Source organism: Peromyscus californicus, unplaced genomic scaffold (assembly GCF_007827085.1).
Source record: "Peromyscus californicus insignis strain IS unplaced genomic scaffold, ASM782708v3 Scaffold_9__1_contigs__length_137607984, whole genome shotgun sequence".
NCBI classification, from domain to species: Eukaryota; Metazoa; Chordata; class Mammalia; order Rodentia; family Cricetidae; genus Peromyscus; species Peromyscus californicus.
This window is the reverse complement of record NW_026294617.1, coordinates 78099675-78121248: the sequence shown is the minus strand read 5'-3', so window position 1 is coordinate 78121248 and position 21574 is coordinate 78099675. Positions and strand designations below refer to the sequence as shown.

General features: G+C 40.6%; 1 protein-coding gene across 4 annotated transcripts in view; it reads right to left on the bottom strand.

Annotated features, from left to right (window-relative positions):
- The window catches only part of Gdap2 (ganglioside induced differentiation associated protein 2), a 56918-nt gene that overhangs the window by 25925 nt on the left and 9419 nt on the right, over positions 1-21574 (bottom strand). For all 4 annotated transcript variants that reach the window (XM_052731516.1, XM_052731518.1, XM_052731517.1 and 1 more), the window contains exons 3-8: positions 20394-20533; positions 16150-16303; positions 15828-15916; positions 11216-11292; positions 7853-8012; positions 6400-6559 (exon numbers count right to left, since the gene is read on the bottom strand). In XM_052731516.1, the coding sequence (XP_052587476.1) occupies positions 6400-6559; positions 7853-8012; positions 11216-11292; positions 15828-15916; positions 16150-16303; positions 20394-20533 (780 nt within the window). The remainder of the gene's footprint in view (positions 1-6399; positions 6560-7852; positions 8013-11215; positions 11293-15827; positions 15917-16149; positions 16304-20393; positions 20534-21574) is intronic.

Below are 21574 nucleotides of genomic sequence, written 5' to 3'. Positions count from 1 at the left end.
TTTTTTTGAGATGGGCTCACTCTATTATGTAGCCTTCACTGACTAGAATTCACTATGTAGACTAGGCTACCCTAGTCTATCTCAAATGTAGAGAGCTGCCTGTTTCTGCCTCCTAGATGTTGGGATGAAATGTGTGTGCCACCACACCCAGTTCAAGTTAATCTTAATAGCTAATTCACCAGACCACTCACAACTGCCTATAACTCCAGGGATTCCGATGCCATCTTCTGACCTGTGCAGGGACCTGCACGTAAGTGCACATACACATAGACACAGAAACAGACATACATTTTAAAAAAGTATTTTCAGGTATGGAAGATACCTATAACTTCTTTAAGTTTTAATTTTCTTTAAAGTTCTTAAATCTACCTAAAATTATTTTTAGTCCATGGTGAAAACTCTAGAATAGCATAAATGTCCATCTTGTTAAGTTTGGTCAGTGATTAATAATTTGAGATCACTCCAGGAATAGATTTTGACAGGCACAATCTACATATGTGTGTTTTTGTAGAGTTTATAGTTTACATTTGTGATGTATAAAAGATTGAGTCACAGCTATGATCTTGGTGCTTTTCTGGTTTGTTTGTGCAGACCACAGGTACATCAGTGCAGTAACTGCAGACTGGGCCGTCAGGTTTCTTCCTTATCTAGGTATGCCTCCTCCAGGGCAGAAGGTATCACTCATGCCTCCTTGCTTACCAGGAGTGCTTTCCCTTCCACTACTCAAAGCATTGTTTATATTCTCATAGATATTCCCACTGAAAACTTCCCTCTGTCTCCTGCGTATTACAATAAAGACAAACAATCCTCTATTCCAATCCCAAAGTCAAAGCTAAAAAAGGAAAATAGAAGTAAAAATAGTTCCTACAGCTGATTTCAATGAATAAATTCTATTATGTGCCAGGCAAAGCATAACCGTCAAGTACAAACTATCAAGGAAAGCAAGTTGTGATAGCAGAAAGGCAGAAATACTGAATTGTTTTCCAGTGGGTTGCAACTGACTGAGGTTACATATTGTCCCCACAAGGCTAACATAAGCCTTTTCTTACAGTTAATCAATTAATTTCTTACAGTTAATCAATTCCCATACACCTACGCAGCCAAAGGCTGAGTGATGAAGAAAATTTAAACAAAATTACTCTTAAAAGCACAGGACCTTCATGGGTCTGGCACCAGATCCTCCATGTATATGTTAGGGCTGTTAGCTTGGTGTTTGGGGGACTCCTAACAGTGGGAACAGGTATATCTCTGACTCTTTTTGCCTGCTCTTTTCCTCCTATTGGGTTGCCTTGTCCAGCCTCGATATGGGGGCTTTTGCCTTGTCTTACTGTATCTTGTTTTGTCCTTTTTGGCTGCTGTCTTGTGGAGGCCTGATCCTTTCTGAAGAGGAAACAGAGGAAGTGGATCTGGGGGAGAAAAGAGGTGGGAGGGAATTGGGAGGAGTGGAGGGAGGGGAAACTGTGGCCGGGATGTATTGTATGAGAGAAGAATCTATTTTCAATAAAAATAAATAAATTAACTTTTAAAAAGTTCAGTAAGTAACCTATTTAGATAAAGCTCATTGTTTGAGAGACAAGTCAAACTGGAATTAAATGCTGTGTCCTACACTCGTCCTTTTGCGTCCTGCTTCACCAGGTTCACTATAAATGAAGTTGAACACTTTCTTGTGTGCAGGGCAGAGGCTGTATCTATCTTGCTTGTCTCTGCATTACTAGATGTATACCAGAACATGACTATGTCAGTAAAGGCTTAATATTTAATAATTAATGAAATTATGCCTTTGTGTGAGAAGTGATGTTAGCATCATAGGCAACTGGATGTTAAGTATATCAAGAACCATTAAGGAAAGGAAACAAAATATTCCAGTGAAATAATCTTTTCCTCCCAATGTCTTTTTCCCACTGTAATAAAGACTTTCATAAGCTGTAACTGAAAAGTTGCTAGTTTGCTTCCTAACAAATTCCACCTTAGATATATCCAAACCACTCAAAATAGACAAAACACGTAGATGAATTAATGAAGAATTAGGGCCGTGTCTATTTTTTCAGATTTTGTAAAGAATGGGTGCACAGACACTGATGTGTGGTGAATGGACAGTGAGGAGTCAGGGAAGGAGAGCTGGAGGTTTCCAAAAAGACTACTAATCAACATAAGGGTGACTGAGCAGTGTGTGAAGTAAGATCCTGCTTCAGGAAAAGCAGAAGTCCATCTTTTTAAATGCAGTTCTGCAATCTCAAGCAGGCAGAGCACTGGCTTCCAGCTCTGCCATATAATAAACCCAACAGTCATCAGTTCTAAACTGTTTGGTATCAGGATCCTTTCATGTTTATATCTACCAATATTCACCATATCAAAAATAACAGAACTCTAAAAGCATTTACTTATCTGATTTAAAAGTGACTATCTGAATATACCCTTTAATGTAAAAAACCTGTGCTTAGGAAGATGCGCTATCCTCTTAATTTCCCAATTCTCTTCACCCTCTGAAAGACCCCATACTCTAGCCTGCATTTGGTCTCCTGCAACATCCCAGGCTAAGGAGCCCCAAGAAAACTAAACTGAACATTGTGAGAATGAGAATGAAAACGGAAAGTAAGTCTTAGTGACATAATGAAGACAGTTTGGCCTCACAGGCCCCTTGAGGGCACCAGGTTCCCTGGGCCACACTTTTGAGAAGCACCGTTACCACTATTTCAGCAAAATAAGCACAAGACCATGTTCCTCAGGCTGCTTCTGTACCAGTACCAGGAGTCCTCACACAGCTACAGCCACACAAAACCTTCCTTTAACCTTTCTCTCTCAGTGTTGTGAGATTAAAAACAACTAAGCTGAGCCCCACACCAGTCAACTGGCTGGCTCATACCCAAATCTGGCAAATGCCTCTTGGTAAGCTGAGGACATCACTACCACCACTTCCACCTTCAGTCTCTTTAGACTTCTTGTAGCTGAGTGCTGCCTAAACCACGAATGCTTCGACGCCCAAATGAACTGGCGAACTTATTTTGTCTAGACTTTTTCTTTTAGCGGCACTCTGAAGTGTTCTGCAGTACAGATGAAAGGCTCCACCTCCAGTCTCACAAAGGACACCTACATGGGAAGTCAGACAATCTTTTCACTCAGCGATAGCTTTACTGGACGGCAGAGCACTCAGGCCTTGCTTTCCTGCTGTGGCTTTGCTGCCACTAAGTGGTAACTGGATGTGCCTGATACCCTGATCACTCACTGGCCAGAACTTCTGCCTTAAAGTATTCAATACCTCTGACAGCCAAGGTGGGCTCACTCAGATCTTCAGGACTATTTTATTTATGTCTGCATCTGGGACATGTTCTTATAAAGTAAGTGTCTAAAGTCTACCATGCTTGACTCTCCAGATCAAGGCCTTCCACCAGGAAAGGGTACTGTTTTACATGCTATATGTATTTCCTTTTCTAGAACCTACCTTTTTTTTTTTTTTGAGGGCGATTTACCAGAAAATGCAGACTCAGTACATCCGTGTTCAATTTAATACTGGCCTTAACTAGTAGTTAGTAAGTGAAACAAATCACTCCCGTAGAAAAATGAGATAAACAACCAGCTTGGAAGAAAAAAAAGGCAGACTCTCTGTCATTTCATGGAAAAGTAAAGGTTATTGGAGCTAAGGGGAGGCAGGGGGAAGAGAGGGGCAGAGAGAGAAAAGGAATGCATGGCACATGTGTAGTAGTCAGGAGAACTGGAGAAGTTCTTTCCTTACACCACATGGGATCCAGGCATCAGACTCAGGGAGCCAGCTTGGCACAAGCACCTTTGCCCACTGAGCCATGCTGCCAGTCCAGTTGCTTTTCATGGAACATAATTGTTTACTTCAAAAGCTGACTGGCAGACAAACTATGGCTATTTAACATAAACTGTTCTCTTTAAAATGAATAAAATGATCTTGTCTTTTCAAGAGAAATAACCAGCAAGACTAATTTGCTGCCAGTGATAAAATCTGAGCCCAATATCCATTCCATACACTTGACTGTGGAAAGTCGATATCTTCTCCACATCTTTTTTCATTATATTGTCCTAGCTGGCCTGAAACTCAAGAGAGATTCCACCTGCCTCTGCCTCCTGACTGCTGGGATTGAAGGCATATATACCAGGCCCGGCTGAGAAGCTTGGCTTTTGCAGTGAGACTGGTACTGGAATTAATACGTTTTGATACTATATAATGAAGCAAGTTGATACAGTTATCTGAGTGAATCCCTACTTTCCAAAAAAAAAATCTAGGCATCACATCATAAAGCCACGCTCGCTCGCAGTGCATGATAAGCCAATGTATTTTAAAACGGAATATGGAAACAGCGATGTGGGGCTGGAAATGGTACTAGAGAGTCAAAGCACTTGCCTTCAGGTCTGGCAATGAGAGTTTAATCCCCAGGAACCCATATGGCAAAATTAGAGAATTCCTGCAAGTCATTCTCTGACCTCTGCATGCTGTGGTGGGCGGGCGACACACACATACACATACATGCTAGCCCACATGCACACAGACATAAACATACAAATAAATAAATAATCACAATGGGTAAGGTTTGAGATCCTATATTACAACTAAATGCTAGGTAACCATTATTTATCAAATTCTATGACGTGCAAAGAAACAAAACTGATTCCTTAAAAGTCGTGAAAAGTCTCTGCTTCCAATTCTGATTTGAGTGGTGTCATAGGTCCTTCATATAAAACAACTTACTACAACAGTCTGAAGGATGCTATTAGATTCTAGTCATCTTCATTTAAATCAATTGAACATTTTGCAAGATCTTAATACAAAAGACAAAATTAGTTAATTTTTGAAAAAATATGATTGTTCACTTATAAATGAATTAATAATTTCTGATATGGTAAGTATTGATAGATATAACCCACGTGGGCACAAGCCCTCTGGGATCCTCAACCATTTATAAGAGTGCAAGGGAGATTTGAGAACCACAGACAACTCATAAGCCATGACACACAGAGACAGATCACAATGGTGTGGTAAGGGAGCCCAGTCACTGTATTTAAAGAAAAATGTTTGCCAGAAGACACTACACGTGACCGAGTTTAGAAACTATGGCGCCCTCATTTGGTCCATCCTTTGAAAACTTGTTCACTGGTTCCCTCTAGTGGTGAATTTGCTTCTGTTATTTGCAGATTGGAGAAGTGAAGACCTGGGGCTGAGGACACTGGAAGTGTTAATTCTGCTGGGGGAGAGGGAGGCATTTTCTTCAGTGGTGTCGATGGGTGAGTTGTGCAGACTCCAGTAAGTACTCTCCCTCCCAAGCTCATGGAGGCAGCCCTAGTTAAACCCAGCGGGCTCCAAAACAAGCCACGGAAGCAGAAGAGGGCCCCACCGAGAAGGAGTTTGAGTGAGGCTGGGAAGGTGAGAGAGAGGGTAACAAGAGGTGAAAATGATAAAATACATCATATAGATGTATGAAACTCTCAAAGAAATAATATATAAAAATTATGTTTGTAAGGGACTTGAGATCACCTAGTCCAACTTCCACTCTATGACTGGAGACTGACATCATAGAAGTACCATATAAACAGTATGATATGCTGTGGTAGGCTGTGAAAAAGCAAAATAGGAGAGGCAGGTATTTTAGACCTAACAGGTAAGGTTTGAGAGGCATTTGCTTAACAGCTGAAACCTGGAAAATGGACTGGATTGAGGGAAGAGAAGATTCCAATTAAAATGAATGGTAGGGGCCAAAGCTCAAAAATAAGGCAGACCGGTTAGCTCAGTACTGAAGAAAGCCACAGTGATGTATTTTATCGAGATTGCCTACACCCACTGCAATTATCTGATGCTCAGTCTATGAGATGTTATCCTTTACTAACTCTAAGAGGGAATGGAGAGCCACCTACAATTTATTTTTTTCTTTAAAATTTTTGAAAAGCAGCTAGCTTTATTATTGATCTTTGGAAAAACACAAAGTACAAAGCTCCATCTATGATTTTAAAAGGAATTCATTCAGAATTGCTTTAGTATTAGAAACACTTGGAGAAAACAGAATGTGAAGGTCCTCAGGGTAAGTTGGGGAGACATGAAACTCGTCAGCTGAAGAAAATTTTAACTGCTTCAGTGATAAATGCACAGCAGAAACCTTGTAAGTGCATTTCTTTTCTTCTAATTTCCCTGTTTAGAATATAACCTCACATGGAGGCATGGCAATTCGAGCCCACACTGGGTAAGAGCTCTGAAACCAACCATGCATCTCACCACTGCATTCCCCACACTAACAGACTCAACTTTCGACTCTGCAGCTACAGAATGGGGGACAGGACTCTCTTCCTTGGTCATCATGAAGATTAAACAAGAGGAACTTTGTGTGTCCAGGAAAGCATCTAGTAGACCCCTGACTTCACACTAACTGTCTGAACAGTCTGCCTTACTTTCTTTGATGCTGCTTCTGCAGGGCAGCTTCGGACAACTGTCCCTGGAGGATCAGTTTTCTTTGCTTGTCAATATCTCCTTCCATTCGAGCAAAAGCATGAGAACCAATGAAAGACAGATCCACTCCCAAGCCGTCATCCTCATCTTCTTCTTGGTTGTCTGCAAGGAAAGTACCATCAGCAGAGAGCTACGGAAGCAGACAGCAAAACTGACAAGTGCTGCAGGAGGAATGCCTGTGAGGCAACAAAACAAAGCAGAAGAATCTCAAACCCGCGGTTAAGATCATGATTCTGAAATGACACTGCGAAATCCCAAGTCCTGAAATAATGAAATAAAAGTAACTAATCTAAGCCGATTTCCTGATCAGGTACAAAAAGTGTGTGAGGTGTGTTTCCATCCAAGGGGTTTATGATCTTATATAGGTGAAGGTTGATAGAAGCTTTTTATAGGATAGATTCAGAAGGGCTCCCATCCTAACATACTCTCTGCCTATAACTTTCAGTATAAAACCTAAAGAAATAACATGCTGTAGTATTCTTATTGTAACTATTTAATGTTAACTGTGGCCTTTAGAGGACACTGCTAAAAGTGATCAAAACTTGAAAATTTAAGGTGGTAATATACTCAATTACTGTTTCAACAGTTCCTTATGAGCCTAGAAACTCCATTCAGCTGAGTATGTTGTCATGACCACCTGCAAATCCTCAAATACAAGCCCTTCATCTTTGCTGGCTGGTATTTTACAGTACTCTAGCTTCCTGAAGAGGAAAAATTAAGAAAATCAAAAGTTGAACCATTATACATTGCTGGTAGGAATATAGTTTTATAAAGCCACTATGAAAATTACTATGAAAGTTCCTCAAAAAGCTAAAAATAGAATTACCACATGACTCAACCATATCGTTCCTGGAGATAAACCCCAAAGAACTGGTAAGCATACCAGAGACATCTGCTTATCTACATTTATTACTGCACCATTCACAACAGTCAAGATATGGGATCAGCCTAGATAGTCGTAAGAGATAAATGGATAAAGTCTCTCTCTGTCTCTCTCTCTCTCTCTCTCTCTCTCTCTCTCTCACACACACACACACACACACACACACACACACCAGAATTTTATTCAGCCATAAACAACGAGGAAATGGTGACCTGCAGAAAAATGGATGAAACTGGAGATCGTTAGGCTAAGGAAAATAAGCCAGGTACCAAAAGACACATATCACATGGCTTTTCCTGAAATGTGGAATCTAGATTTTATAAAGATGTAACATGGAAGTGTGTGTGGGAGTGAGCACTTTAAGAGAAGGGACCAGCAGGAGAACAGTAAGACAGAGGAATGAGGAATGACTATAACAAGGTAAATACTCTATCTGTACAAAAATGTTGTGAGGAAACCCATGATTTGCATACTAATTCAAGAGGACAGGAAGTTAGAACTCCAGCACTCACCCTCCGAAGCACCAGGTTTCTCACTTATTCTAATTTGCCGCTCAGGCACCACAGGCTCCCCTTCTGCATTTCCGATGTCTGCAGGTAGGTATGGCAATGAACGGCTCTCCTCCTCTAACGACCTTGGGAAGTACAGAGGTAGCAGCTTTTGGTAAGTAGCCTGTGTCAGAAAAGTAAGGCATTCTGTGAAAAACAGTGACACATGAAAGTAGCCTGAGCAGGGGTTACTGTGGTCCCTGCGCTGTGAAGACACACTGAAGAACACAGGCCTCACACTCCCGATGCTCAGAGTGCTTACATTAAACCCCTTACATTAAACACCAAGAAACGATCCACTGGTCAAGTCAAAAGCAATGCCCGCTCTGGTCTGGACACCAAATCTGGAATGGGTAAGTCTGACACTCCTACCTTTTGACTAGACTTTCAGCAGCACACTGCTATTTGCCCAAGCTTTGTATACCAGTCTCTATTTGACCTAAGTTTAGTTTTTCAGTTTTCTAAAAAACAACAACAACAACAACAAAAAACCCCCCCAAAAACCAAAAAACAAACAAACAAACAAAAACAACACACCCACCCTCAAAAACCATTTCTAACTATATCGGAAGGATTGATAGTTTTCATTCATTCTTAGAAATTAAAAAAAAAAAAAGATAAATTTCACTTTGGAAAAGGAAATAAGAAGCTGTCAGATGGCTTCATAGATAAAGGCCACCAAGTCTGACGACCTGAGTTTGATTCTTGTGACCTATATGGTGGAGAAGGACAGCCTGAAAGTCATGCTCTGATTTCCACACACACATTCCCCCAGCCTCCGCCAAAACAGAATACACAAAGAAGCCTGTTTTAAAAATGAGGGAAGGCAATGGAGGTGGGGAATGAATGAAAACGAAACATAGCAACATATGTTATGAAGATGGTGGAACCCATCACTTTGTATGCTAACCTGAAAATTAATCAGTAACTTTAATGTGCTGAAACACAAAAATGAATAAGGTTCTATCTTATGATTTCCGCATGTGCAGTCCCTGTGCTCTTCTATAGCACCAGAGCAAATGAAGATGCTGTGCACTGGTAGTACTCAGGTTTGTTGAAGCACTCTGCCTCTTCTGCATCCCAGGAATTACTGTATCATTGCTCAGCATTACTTATCAACTATTCTGAACTTCAGGGGTTCAAGAGATGGCTACAGGTTATGGGCATTGCAGCTCTTCCAGAGGACCCAGGTCCCATTCTCAGCACCCACACTGGGCAGCTCACAACCATCTCTAACTCCAGTTCCAGGAGATCCAACACCTTCTAGTCTCCATGGGTATCTACCCTTGAATGCACATAAACTAGCATAAGAACACCTCCATATACATAGATATAAAATAAAATGAATAAATCTTTAAAAAGGACTGAAAAAATGATAACAAAAAAGTTATGGAATTGAGTACTGCTCAATCAAATCATTCAAGAAATCAGTATTCTACAAAGAACTATAACATTTCCTAAATAGAAGCCTGGAGACTTTAGATTTGTACCTAAAAAAAAAAACCAAAAAAACCAAACCAAACCAAACAAACCAGATAGGCCTGGTATGATGGCACATGCCTCTAATCCTCACACTTGAGAGGCAGAGACAGGAGAACCTTTGTGAGTCTGAGGCCGGCTTAGTCTATACATTGAGTTCCAGGCCAACCAGGGCTACATAAAGACCCTGTCTTAAAAACAACGAAACATAAACAAACAAATATAGACAGGGTCAGCATCAGGCTCAGCTTGTCAAAGTGCTCCCTGTGCAGGCCTGGCCACCTGAGCTCAATCTATAAAAACCACAGGAGGTGGGAGGAGAGAACCAGTTCCACAAGCTGTCCTCTGACTTCCACATATGTCATGGCACACTGAGGATAGGCATACCTACACACACACACTAAGATTTTTGAAGAATTCATATATCGTAAAGCTAACCTGTTGAAAATACTGAATCCAGTGATTGTTAGGATATTCTCAAAGTTGTACAATCACCACCATCTAATTCCAGAACACTGACATCACCCCGAACCAATCCATCAGCAATCTTTCCCTACAATTCCTTTTCCAAACCCTGAGCTACCAATTGTTCTGTCTCAATAGATGTGCCTACTTTGAACATTTCAATAAAACAGAATACAATTTGTAGCCTTTAATGTCTAGTTTATTTCAGTTAGCATGTTTTCAAGGTTCACCTTTTAACATGTATCCATAATCATCCACCAAAGATGAATACTATTCTATATATACTCTACATTTGTTCATCAAGTCAGCTGTTGACTGGTTTCTACTCTTTGGCTATGATAAACAATGCTGCTATAAATACTTATCTTCACATTTTAAATATTTTTGCACATACTTAAGAATCTGCTCTATTATACTGTAACTAACTTTTGGTATCTCATTGTAGTTTTGGCTTGCATTTCTATAATGGTCAGTGTTGTGAAGTTTCTTTATACTGGTCATTTGTATATCACTTTTTAAGAAGTGAGTACTACCCATGCTTTTTTCTTTAAATTTTCAGTATTTCATGTTTTCCATTCTTAAAAAGCTTACTAGCTAGGGAACACTGCCCTTCCCAGGGCTCTCTGACTCCTAAAATCAGGATTAATTTACTTGGGAATAGTCTTGCCTATGCAAACCCACCAATCCTACTCCTGCTCCTTCACTTCCTTCCCTATTTTAGCAGAGCACTGAGAAGCTCGGTGACTGCTAAAGGACACAAATAGAAAAGTCAGACGCTCTAAAGCTAAGGAAGCTCAGTGAGATAAAAACAAAGCTTTGACTTTTCTAAATGGACTGAATTTAATGAAAGCCCCATACAAGAAAACATAAACCTAACGACCTTGTGCCACCGGCTTGACTACTAACTGCTTCCAGTTAAGCAGATGGTGACACTCACTTCAGCAGCAGAGCAGCTATGTTGCTAAAACCCGGAACGTAGCGCTGTGGTTACAAGGCACCACCCTGAGTGCTGGCCCAGGCAGCAGGCAGAACCACCCACCTGTGCCATTTCACTTATGAAGACAACAGCTAAGCAGTAAAACTCTGGCTCAAACTCTGCTTCTTAGATTGCTGGTACACGCCTGTATTCCAGAACTTGAGGTAGAGGCAGGAGAAAGTGGCAGCCAGTACAGCCTGGTTGACATTGTCAAACAGTGTGGGTTCCTTCTAGACTTGTTTAGTTTCCATCATAATTCTCTTTCAGTGAATGAGCAGAAGTCTCACTGCCACAGATTGATTTAAACCATTAGACTTGTGTACTTCAGATTCAGTGAACAGATGACTAGATGAAGGCAGCGCAAGCAGAATTAAGACTCAAACTAAGCAAAATAGTTAGTAAGATACCTCTTCGAGTTCAGAGACAGCAAATACTACTTTTTCAATGGTTTCCCCATGGATCTCCAGGAACCTCCTCACAGTGCCTACGGAAGAAAATGGAAAGACATTCAGTGTTTAAACCTGGCTCTGAGGTTAGTCTGTAATAGGCCCCCCTTCACTTCATCAGCCACTGCTCAATTATCCCAGTCAGAGAAGCCTGCCATACCCCCTTTCACAGCTCGATGCACTTTCCTTCAGAGAGGCTGTAGCAGACATTTTTCAGTCCCTTTATGGCATGTCCCCTCTCTTCTCAGCCCGCCACTGGCCCTGAGGTGCCTCAGCAGGAGCTTTAATGCATTTGCTGCCCTAGTTCTGGTGTCTGTGACAATGGCTGGCTGCAGAAGATGCTGAGTCAGACCACTCTCTCCGTCCTGCATGTTCTTTATTTCCCTGGGGCCTCCCTTTGGCCAGAATGATCTAGTGCAAATGGAAAGCACGGTGCCTTTCTATTCATTCAGTTACAGCCTCAGATGTGCCACTCAGCCCATTTCCCGCTCACAAAACCAAAGCTGAGTTATCTTTTTCTTTTGGTTTTTTGAGACAGGGTTTCTCTGTGTAGTTTTGGTGACTTTCCTGGAATTCACTCTGTAGACCAGGCTGGCCTCGAACTCACAGAGATCCGCCTGGCTCTGCCTCCAGAGTGCTGGAGTTAAAAGTGTGGGTCACCACTGCCCAGCAAGTTCTCTTTTTCTTAATCTCTGTCCCCTCCTGATTTTCCTCTATCAAGACCCACCGACCCAACCTTAAATCTCCCTGGCTTTGGTCCTTTATGCCTATGCCACTGCCTTCTAAAAATGCCCACATTTGTTTTCTTGATACACATATTCTCTATAACTAGTTTGTTAAATTTAACTTCAAATGCTGATGGCTCCCAAACTGTACAATCTTTCTGAACTACAGAACTGAATTACTTACTGCTTATTGAGCATGTTTACCTAGATAACCAGATACTTCAAATTCAGTGTGTCTAACTCCCTCTTCTTCCTCATATTCCTTACCGCAGTTACAGACCAACAGCCAAGCAGCCACTCAAACCAGAATCCTTTCTTTTAAAAAATATTTAATTTATGCATTTGAGCATTTGCCTGCATGTATATATATCTACTACCTGTGTGCCTGGTACCCAAAAAGACAAGAAGTGGGTGTGGGGACACAGATGGTTGTGAGCTGCCATATGGGTGCTGGGAACTGAACCCAGATCCCTCTGCAAAAGCAGCAAGTGTTATTAGCCTCTGAGCCATCTCTTCTCAGCTTTATAACTTTAAAAAAAAATTTATCTATTTACTGTGTGTGTACATCACAGTGTGTGTGCACAGCTCAGAGGACAACTTGCAGGAGTTAGTTCTGTCCTTCTACCATGTGGCTTCCAGCGTTGAACTCAGGTCATCAGGCTTGGCAGCAAGCATCTTTCTGTGCTTAGCTATCTCACTGGCCCCTGAATTTCCTTTGGCATTCCCTTTTCTTCCCCTTCAGTCCACACTGTCAAGCAGTTTCCATGTATGATCTATTAATTCTACTGTTAACATTTCCAATATCCATCCTTCTCTCTCAGCTGCTTTCAAGCTCTTAATGCTCACGCATATTTTGGCAATAAGCTCTGAAGTGGTCTCTCTTTCATTTCCAAGGCTGCAACTTCTGCTGCCTGGGTAATCTTTTTATGATACTTTCTTTAGGAAACAGAGCTGCACCCCTTATAAGTTAATGTTCAAAGTTCCTACATGACTTGCCACACTGTCACAACTAACCACCTCATAAGTCCTATTTCCAAATGCTCCTCCCACACATCTTCTACTGTCACTTAATAGTTCTATGATGTCCTATCTAGAGGTAGGTTAGTTCTGACAGAATATGTTATTCATCCACTCTCTTCTGAATCTCTGTTTTTCAATGTCCTGGTCACATGTCATCTTTGTGTAGAACTCTACCCTTCCCTGAATTCCTCTATATAGAACCTCCTGCACCCACCAACCCACTCAAGTTTGCAAGTCCTCAATAGGTTTAGTGAGATATAGAGTCCCATGCTAAGTTGAAAAGCCTCTGTGACCTTTTGAACATCATCTTTCTATCTGTAAACTTCTTACAGCTAGATTGTGGATCTATTTAAGGCCAAGTATATTTTATATTAATATTACATTAACTAAGTCTAGCAGAACATGGTGAATGATATGCACTCACTCAAAAGTAACTAATAACTGATTAATAATTCATGGCCTGCTTTGGAAAGTAACGCAGTCCACTAATCTAGTACAGTAGACTCACTGGTTGAGAGCAGAATAAAGATCTGCAACTCGGCTGCAGCTAGGTGCAAATCTGTTTCACTTCTTCTTCTGGTCTGCTTTCATTCCTTTTCCTTAAAGCAGCTTCCTAAAAGGAAGTTTCTTTATACTATTTACATCTCATAAAATTTTGACACTCATATGGAACTGTCCCTTTACATAGTACTTTATGTTTCCTATGGAAGGTAAAATGTCAAGTAGCAATCAAATCAAATTCTCTCAATGGTGCTCATTTGGAAAGAGAATTCTGCCAGGAAAAAGAACAAGACTGACCTCATGACTCAAGGATTTCAGCATGTCAGCCTACACTGTTCCTTCTAGTACCATCTGTGCACTCTTCTTGGCAGCCAAACAGGATGTCACATGCTTTACATTTATGAAAACTCTTAACTAGTGAAAGTGACATCCAGGCTATTAATACCTCCAATATGGAAGCATGGAAGGTAAGTACAAACATCATGGGCTTCTTTTCTTACTGCTGGATCCTCTTGTATAGGACAGAGCACAACAGAGTAGTAACTTGTTGAATAAACAACCTAATAATTTTACTTCAATGTTCATGTTTATGGTTTCACAAAGGATTTAACTGTATGTGAACTAGGGAAAAAAGATACTATAAAAGGTCATGACTACTGACTAAGACAATATTGGGTTTTTGCATTTAAAAGTTTTGCTAACAGTTTAATAAGCAAGAAAGCTCTTGATTTGGAAGACGTATTATGTTAACAGATTAATTTTTAGCATGCATACACTATAAATGTGTGCAAGCCATTTATTATTTTCAAATTCCAGAAAGTACACTATTGTTTCCGTATTTGCTTGTTCTGAATAAGATGCTTTATAATTTTACTACATTTAAGGTCTAGGTGAAACAGCCCTTATACCATTTGACTTGGTCACTTTTGAGATGTATATGTTTCCTTTCTGCCAATTACATTCCTAGAAGTTGTTTCAAAGACTCATCTTCCCATTATTGATAGTTATCTGTTATTGTGAATTACTCTTTAAAACTGCGGGTGGATTGAGGTATTACTATGCATTGAAGCAACACTTTGGACCATTTACCCAGAACAATGCATGTAGAGAATTCACACAGTAGTATTTAAGGAGGGTGTGCAGGCAGTGTATCACTGTTCCTAGTGATGAGAACCTCACTAAAATACAGTTCTATCTCAAAGAAACCAAAGTTCCTCCCTTGGAATGTCTGCAGTTAGAACGCTTACCTATCACCTTTATCACCTTTCCAAGCACCTGTAAAGATCTTAGAAAAGCTTTTAAAGTCTGTATTTCTGAACACTGTTTTAGATAAGGGACTATAGCATTCTTTCAATGGATGCACAAAGTAGATTATGATGATACTCCAACCCCTGCAACTGCAAAGAACCATTGCTTAAAAGATGTACTGCAGCATAAAGTTACTGTGAGAGCCCTTCAGGTACCTGAAGATGGGCATCATATCTGCAAAAAAGCATACCACTGATGTTTCAAACAACTTGTCATCATTGTTTGTCAATGTCTTGTGAGCTGTGACCTAAAATGTATGGAGTACACTGAGGTCATGGATTCTTAAGCTGACTACTAGATTTTATTTCTGGAAACTGAACCCAGAGACCCATACATCCTAAGCACATACTCTACCATAGACCTACACCCTGAGACCAACACTGTACTTTTATATGACATACAACACTGTGGGTCAGTTTGGATTTAGTGATTTTTAGACCTAAACACACAGTTTTATACTAAAGAAGTCCTGGGGGCTGGAGAGATGGCTCAGTGGTTAAGAGTACTGGCTGCTCTTCCAGAGGACCCAGGTTCAATTCCCAGCACCCACATGGCAGCTCACAACTGTCTGTAATTCCAGTTCTGGACACCCATGGTAAAACACCAAAGCACATAAAATAAAAATAAATAAATTTAAAAAATCTTAAAAAAAGAAGTCCTTGTGAAAGGTGCTGTCTAAATAGAAAAATGGTAAGCAAATATATTATAAATTTGTCTTTGCTGCATTTTTACAAATTGTTAAGAATATTCTTATTTTGATTCAAGTGCCCTTTGCATTAGTCATACTTTCTAGTCTGGTATCATTTTCAAACTTAATGAGCAAGTCTTGTAAGCTTTTATGCACAGGTATAAATCATACCATCCTAAGAAATTCAATTAAGAACTCTACTATCTATCAATGCAAAGCCTTTCAGAATGCCATGATGATCAAATCAATGGATCTTCTTTGGTTATAACTTTATCTAATAGTCAAAAACTTTAAGAACTTGATTTAGGTGTGGCACTCCAGTGTTACTTACGAAGAGCAATGTGTGTTGCGTCCTCTAGAGGGTAGCCGCGCTTTGCAGAATTGATGACACAGAAGCCAACAGAAGACATGGACTGTTCTCTGTAACCAGATAGAAAACAATTACCCACATACAGAATCTATAAGCAAACTCAAAATACAAGTCAGCATCTCTCCCACCCACCCATAAATTTACAATTAAGTTAACTGCATTATTTGATAATCATATTAATATACAATTTAACCATACTCTTTGAGAGCTAATATCTGAGCCCTTCAAAGTCTGATTTCCACAGTGAGGTTTCATCTTTAACGGTGTGGGGAACAGGCCGTACTTTGCCAGCTGAAGCACGTTTCTGTAACAGCTGTACAGGGAACTCTCTGCAGCAGTGCGATAGCGGCTTTTATACTTAGGTCCCACTGTGTGAATGATGAACCGAGCAGCCAGGTTAAAGCCTTTCGTCAACTTTGCTTCACCTGTTCGGCAACCTGGGAACAATGGGGACACATAAAAACTTGTAAATATTAGGAAAACACAACTCTGCAAAGCAGAAAATGGATTAAGAACTATGAGGAATGTCATCTAAAAAGAGGACTGAATACAGGCATCCAAGTCTGCTCCCTCTGTTCTCAGGGCAGGGAGGCAGGGCAGCAGCTGTAAGCACAAAGGAAGTGGGGAAGACGCAAAGCAGAGAAGCATCATCCAGGTTTGAAGGGGAAAGTCAGTGGACCATGGGTAACAGGCTTAGAGAAGGAGAGGAACCTAACAGCCTGCAAAACGGGTACGCAGTATAAAGCTGACTGCACTGAAGGGTGGTGTCAGATTTAAAGCACACTGCTTCATTTAAATCCTGAGTCCAAAGTGTTCCTGCGTGAACTCTGGGTATGTTCATGGCCTCACTGTGCTTTGATTTTCTACTTAAGGGAGATACTTGCCTTATAAGATTAAATGATCTAAATTATGCAAAGTGCACCCATGCTGCATGGCTGTTGTTATTGTTATATCTGGAGAACACTAGAAAGACTCTAATTACTTCTTAGACTATGCTGTGATATGGACCTATGAAGAGAAGTCTGGGGTTGCAGGTGTATATAATCAAAACCACAACAACTCTTTCCCAAGCCAGAACAGCAAGAACATCTTTACTACTGATGCAACAGAACAGGAGATTACTCCTGGAGATGTTGAACAAGAGTTTCTGAATCCAGAACCCCAGGCACAACTGAAAAGATGGGATTCATTTAAAGTGTTAAAGCTGTCAGGAAAACGTCTAGCTGCCTGCCATCATCAGTTGTCTAACATGGATATCCAAAGCCCAAGACAAAGGAGGAGTTGAGTCTGATAATTAAAGCAATACTCCTAAGAAAACCACAGGATATCTGTTCTACCCACGACCTACCAATTGATAACCTTGCTGTTACAGAGTAAATGCTTGCGTGCCCCCATCATTTTCTATGCTGAAACTTCACTGTACATACGATGGCATCAGAGCTGGTGTCTTTGGAAGGTGAGAGGAATAAGATGAGATCATGCTGGAATCCTCATGAAGAGGATTATTATCTTTCCAACACAATGCTGAGATTGCTTCCTCTCATGTGAAGAGATCCAAAAACCTCTAAAGATCCTGACCTGCTGTCAACCTGATTCCAGACTTCCAGATTTCAGGACTGGGAGAATTAAATATTTGTTGATTACAAGCCATGCATCTTTGTTCGTAGCTTGAATGCATTAATTGGCTAAGCATGGTGAACCACACCTGTAATCCCAGCACTCGGGAGGATGAGACAGGGGGTCCAAGTTTTGAACTATATATATAGTAAGTTCTAAGCCAGCATGGGCTACACAAGACACCACCTTAAACAAACAGGCAAATGAGTAAGACACGCATGCACACATGTCTCGTTAGCTTTTCAATTCCTCCCCAAACAGCACTAACACTAACACTTAACGATCACTAGAAAGTGAGGAAGTCCCCGACTAAAACAGAAGTAGAGAATACAAACTAATGCTCATCCTATACACAAGGCAGGGTGGAAACTTACAAAATGACCAAAAGTCCTGACATTAGAAACATGACTCTCAGAGACATATGAGAAGATGCAGCATCTCTGAGTCAAGACCAGAATGTTGTTTTAAAAACTACATGGAGGACAGAAAACAGAACTTACCCACATTTGCTACAGACTACTAAAACTGTAAGAACAGGAAAACTGAATAGGGGCTGAGACTACAGTTGAGGAAATCATCCAGAGAGCAAAACAAAGAGAAATTAAGAGAACAAAAAAATTGGAAGACAAAACAAGAAATTACAGCATGCAGTAAGATTTTTTTCCAATAGAGAGAAATATGGAAGAAAAGAAAAGCAAGAAATTCCTCAGAACCGAGCACCACATTCCTCAGTCTCTAGTGATCTTTAGGAGGAAGATCTTGAGGAGGAAGTGAGAAGCTAACAAGGAGTGACAGGTCAATGACCTAAAAAGGCCTCAGGTGGACTGAGGCACTCCAGAGAGGAAGGCGAGGGACTGATAACATCTGTGGAGCTTCTGATCAGAAGATCCACATAGCAAACCTGCTGTTATCTACCACTTCCAGACTGCAAATAGACTCCTCCACCTCCAAAGTCCCCCTTTTCTGTCCCCAAGACCCCCATGCCATGTGATCCCAGCATCTCCTCATTGAGCATGCTCAGTCTTCAAGCAGCTCAAGCAGTCTTCTGGCTCTGGCTATGTGCTCTGAGCTAGAACAAGCAGCCTGGTGAATCCAGGTGTTCTAGTTCTTTATAATGGAATACAAATGACAACTCACAACTTTTGTTTTATGAAAATAGCCACGTTCAAAATGTGAAAGTCATATTGATTTGGAATGGGCTAAATGGCTACACAAATCCTACATGACCCATCTTTAGAAAGCTCAATTTCCTAGAAAAAAAATTTCTAGATAAATTGCAACACAATTTTATATACCAGGAATTCCAGCAATGCAACAGCTGATTTGTGTGATACTAGTTTTTTTCATCAAAAATATTTACTGAATTTTTGCTATGTGCCCAGAACTGAGAGGTATGATCACCATGATCACGACAGCTTGAGAGATGAGAAGACAGACTGAGCAGTGACGTCACAATCTCCAGTCACACACCCAGTACAGGACAGAGTTACAAAACGAACCCTAGCCAAGCATTAACAACTGCCAAATAGTCTGTTAAATCCTGAGTTTTACTTTTTTATAGGTAAATATTAAATTTAAGAGTGATACATTTTGTGTAAAATCATGTTAGCTTTTCCACTCTGTATTTTTTAAAAAGATTTATTTACTTATTTTATGGATGTGAGTGCTCTATCTGCCTGTATGACTTTATGCCAGAAAAGGGCATCAGATTCCACTAGAGATGGTTGTGAGCTACCATGTGGTTGCTGGGAATTGAACTCCGGACCTCTGGAAAAGCAGCCGGTGCTTGCTGGGGGATATCTTTCTGTACGCTGTGAATATATGTTGTTCCCATTGGTTAATAAATAAGCTGCTTTGGCCTATGGCAAGGCAGCTTAGAGGCAGGTGGGAAATCCAAGGAGAGAGACAGGAAAGAGAAAGGCAGAGTATGGAGAGAGGCCAGCCTGCCACCCAAGGAGCAACATGCCAGCAGACGGGTAAAGCCATGGAACATGTGGCAAACTATAGATTAATAGAAATGGGTTAATTTAAGATATAAGAGCTAGCTAGCAAGAGGCCTGCCATAGGCCATACAGTTTGCAAATAATATTGAGCCTCTAAGTGATTATTTTATAAGCAGCTGCAGGACTGCAGGGCCGGGTGGGACCAAGAAACTTCTGGAACTCAGGACCTGAGAAAACTTACAGTTAGGGATGCTCTTAACCACTGAGCTATGTCTCCAGTCCCCACGTTCTGAAATTTTAAGTCTCACTCTAAGATGTATGGGTATGCATGTGCATGCATACCCCCATAAGGGGTTTTTCCAGACTAGCTTCTCTGTTACTTTTACCAAAGAACTTTTCAGTATTTTCTTAAAGATCCTTTCTAATTTCCATATTTTTTATGGCATCTTGTTATATAGTTTGATTAAAGGCATTTTCAATCCTCCTCAGTACTTTGTGACTTCTGCTTAATGGCTTGCTCCTCATGGCTTGCTCAGCCTACTTTCTTAAAGAAACCAGGACCATAAGCTTAGGGGTAACCCCACCCACAATGAAGTGGGTGCTCCCACATCAATCACTAATAAAGAAGATGCCACACAGGCTTGACCACAGCTCAATTTTATGAAGGCATTTTCTTAATTGATGTTCCCTCCTTTTAGACAACTCTAGCATGTATCAAGTTGATATAAAACTAGTGAGTACATCTGTCATTTTGAAATGCAGCACATGACTGATGAGTTGCACTGCTAGTGAAACCCTAGGGCCTGGCTTTTCATGCACCGTGGGGATTGCAAAGGCTACTGGTTTCAACAACAGAAAATCAGCTTTATATGCACAGTTGTCTCCAAAAAACACCCAACACACTTCTTCATGGTAGAAGACACCAAAGTACTCCCTATGCAATAACATGCCTAGAGAGTCCAGTCACCTTTAAGTTTCTGTAGGTCCTCTTTCAAATCTGGCCCCGCAAGCATGAAGATACTTTCTGACACAGGATTCTTATCTGTGAGGCTTTCATTGCTGGTATTCACAATGGCTGTACAGTTCAGTAATGCCACATCTCCTTTCCTGAGGGACCAACAGATAAAAAACAATTAAGGGAAAGAGGAGGGAGATAACTGGCCTAGTTTCTAACTTCTCCAAAACCTTCTATCATTGAAATACTGGCTTTGCTAATTCACAAGTCAAGTAATAGCAGAAAAGCAGAAACAGGAGAAAATGCCTGACTCAAATGAATCTGGCATCTTAGAGCTTTAGCATAAGTGTTCCAACCCCAGAATTCACAAAGCCATCATATCATACATTTGCCCCTTGCAATATTTCCTTCATTATGACAGAATGCTTACACAGCTGAAAGTAGTTGGTTTAAAAAGTTTAGAAATCGAATCAGTCATAATAACTAAAAGAATATAAACAACCTAACTGTTCATCAACTAGTGAGCTGATAAGTGTGCTCTTAGTGTGCATACATGGAGTACTATTGAGCCATAAAAAGAAAAAAGTAGTACTTTGTACTACAGTGAAAACATTATACTAAGTCCAAGAGTCTCACATATTTTACTGTAGAAATTTCATGTACATGAAATGTCCAAAACAGGCAAACCAACATGATTAATTCTGAAGATGATGGGAACATCACTGTCTTACTGTGGGGAGAGCTTCATGGTAAATCTGTACAGTTTACTGTATGATAATTATACCCCAATAAGGTGATGAGTGATGTCGTTCTGTATGCTGTGAATGTGTGTTGCTCTGATTGGTTGATACATAAAACGCTGATTGGCCAGTAGCCAGGCAGGAAGTATAGGTGGGATAAGCAGACAAGTAGAATTCTGGAAAGAAGAAGGCTGGGTCAGGAGTCACCAGCCAGACACAGAGGAAGCAAGATGACAAGGCAGAACTGAGAAAAGGTACCAAGCCACATGGCTAAACAAGATAAAAATTATGAGTTAATTTAAGTGTAAGAGCTAGTCAGTAATAAGCCTGAGCTAATGGCCAAGCAGTTGTAAATAATATAAGCTTCTGAGTGATTATTTTATAAGCGGGCCATGGGACTATGAGGGCCAGGCCAGGCAGGACCGGAGAAACTTTCTGTCTACAATAAGGCTA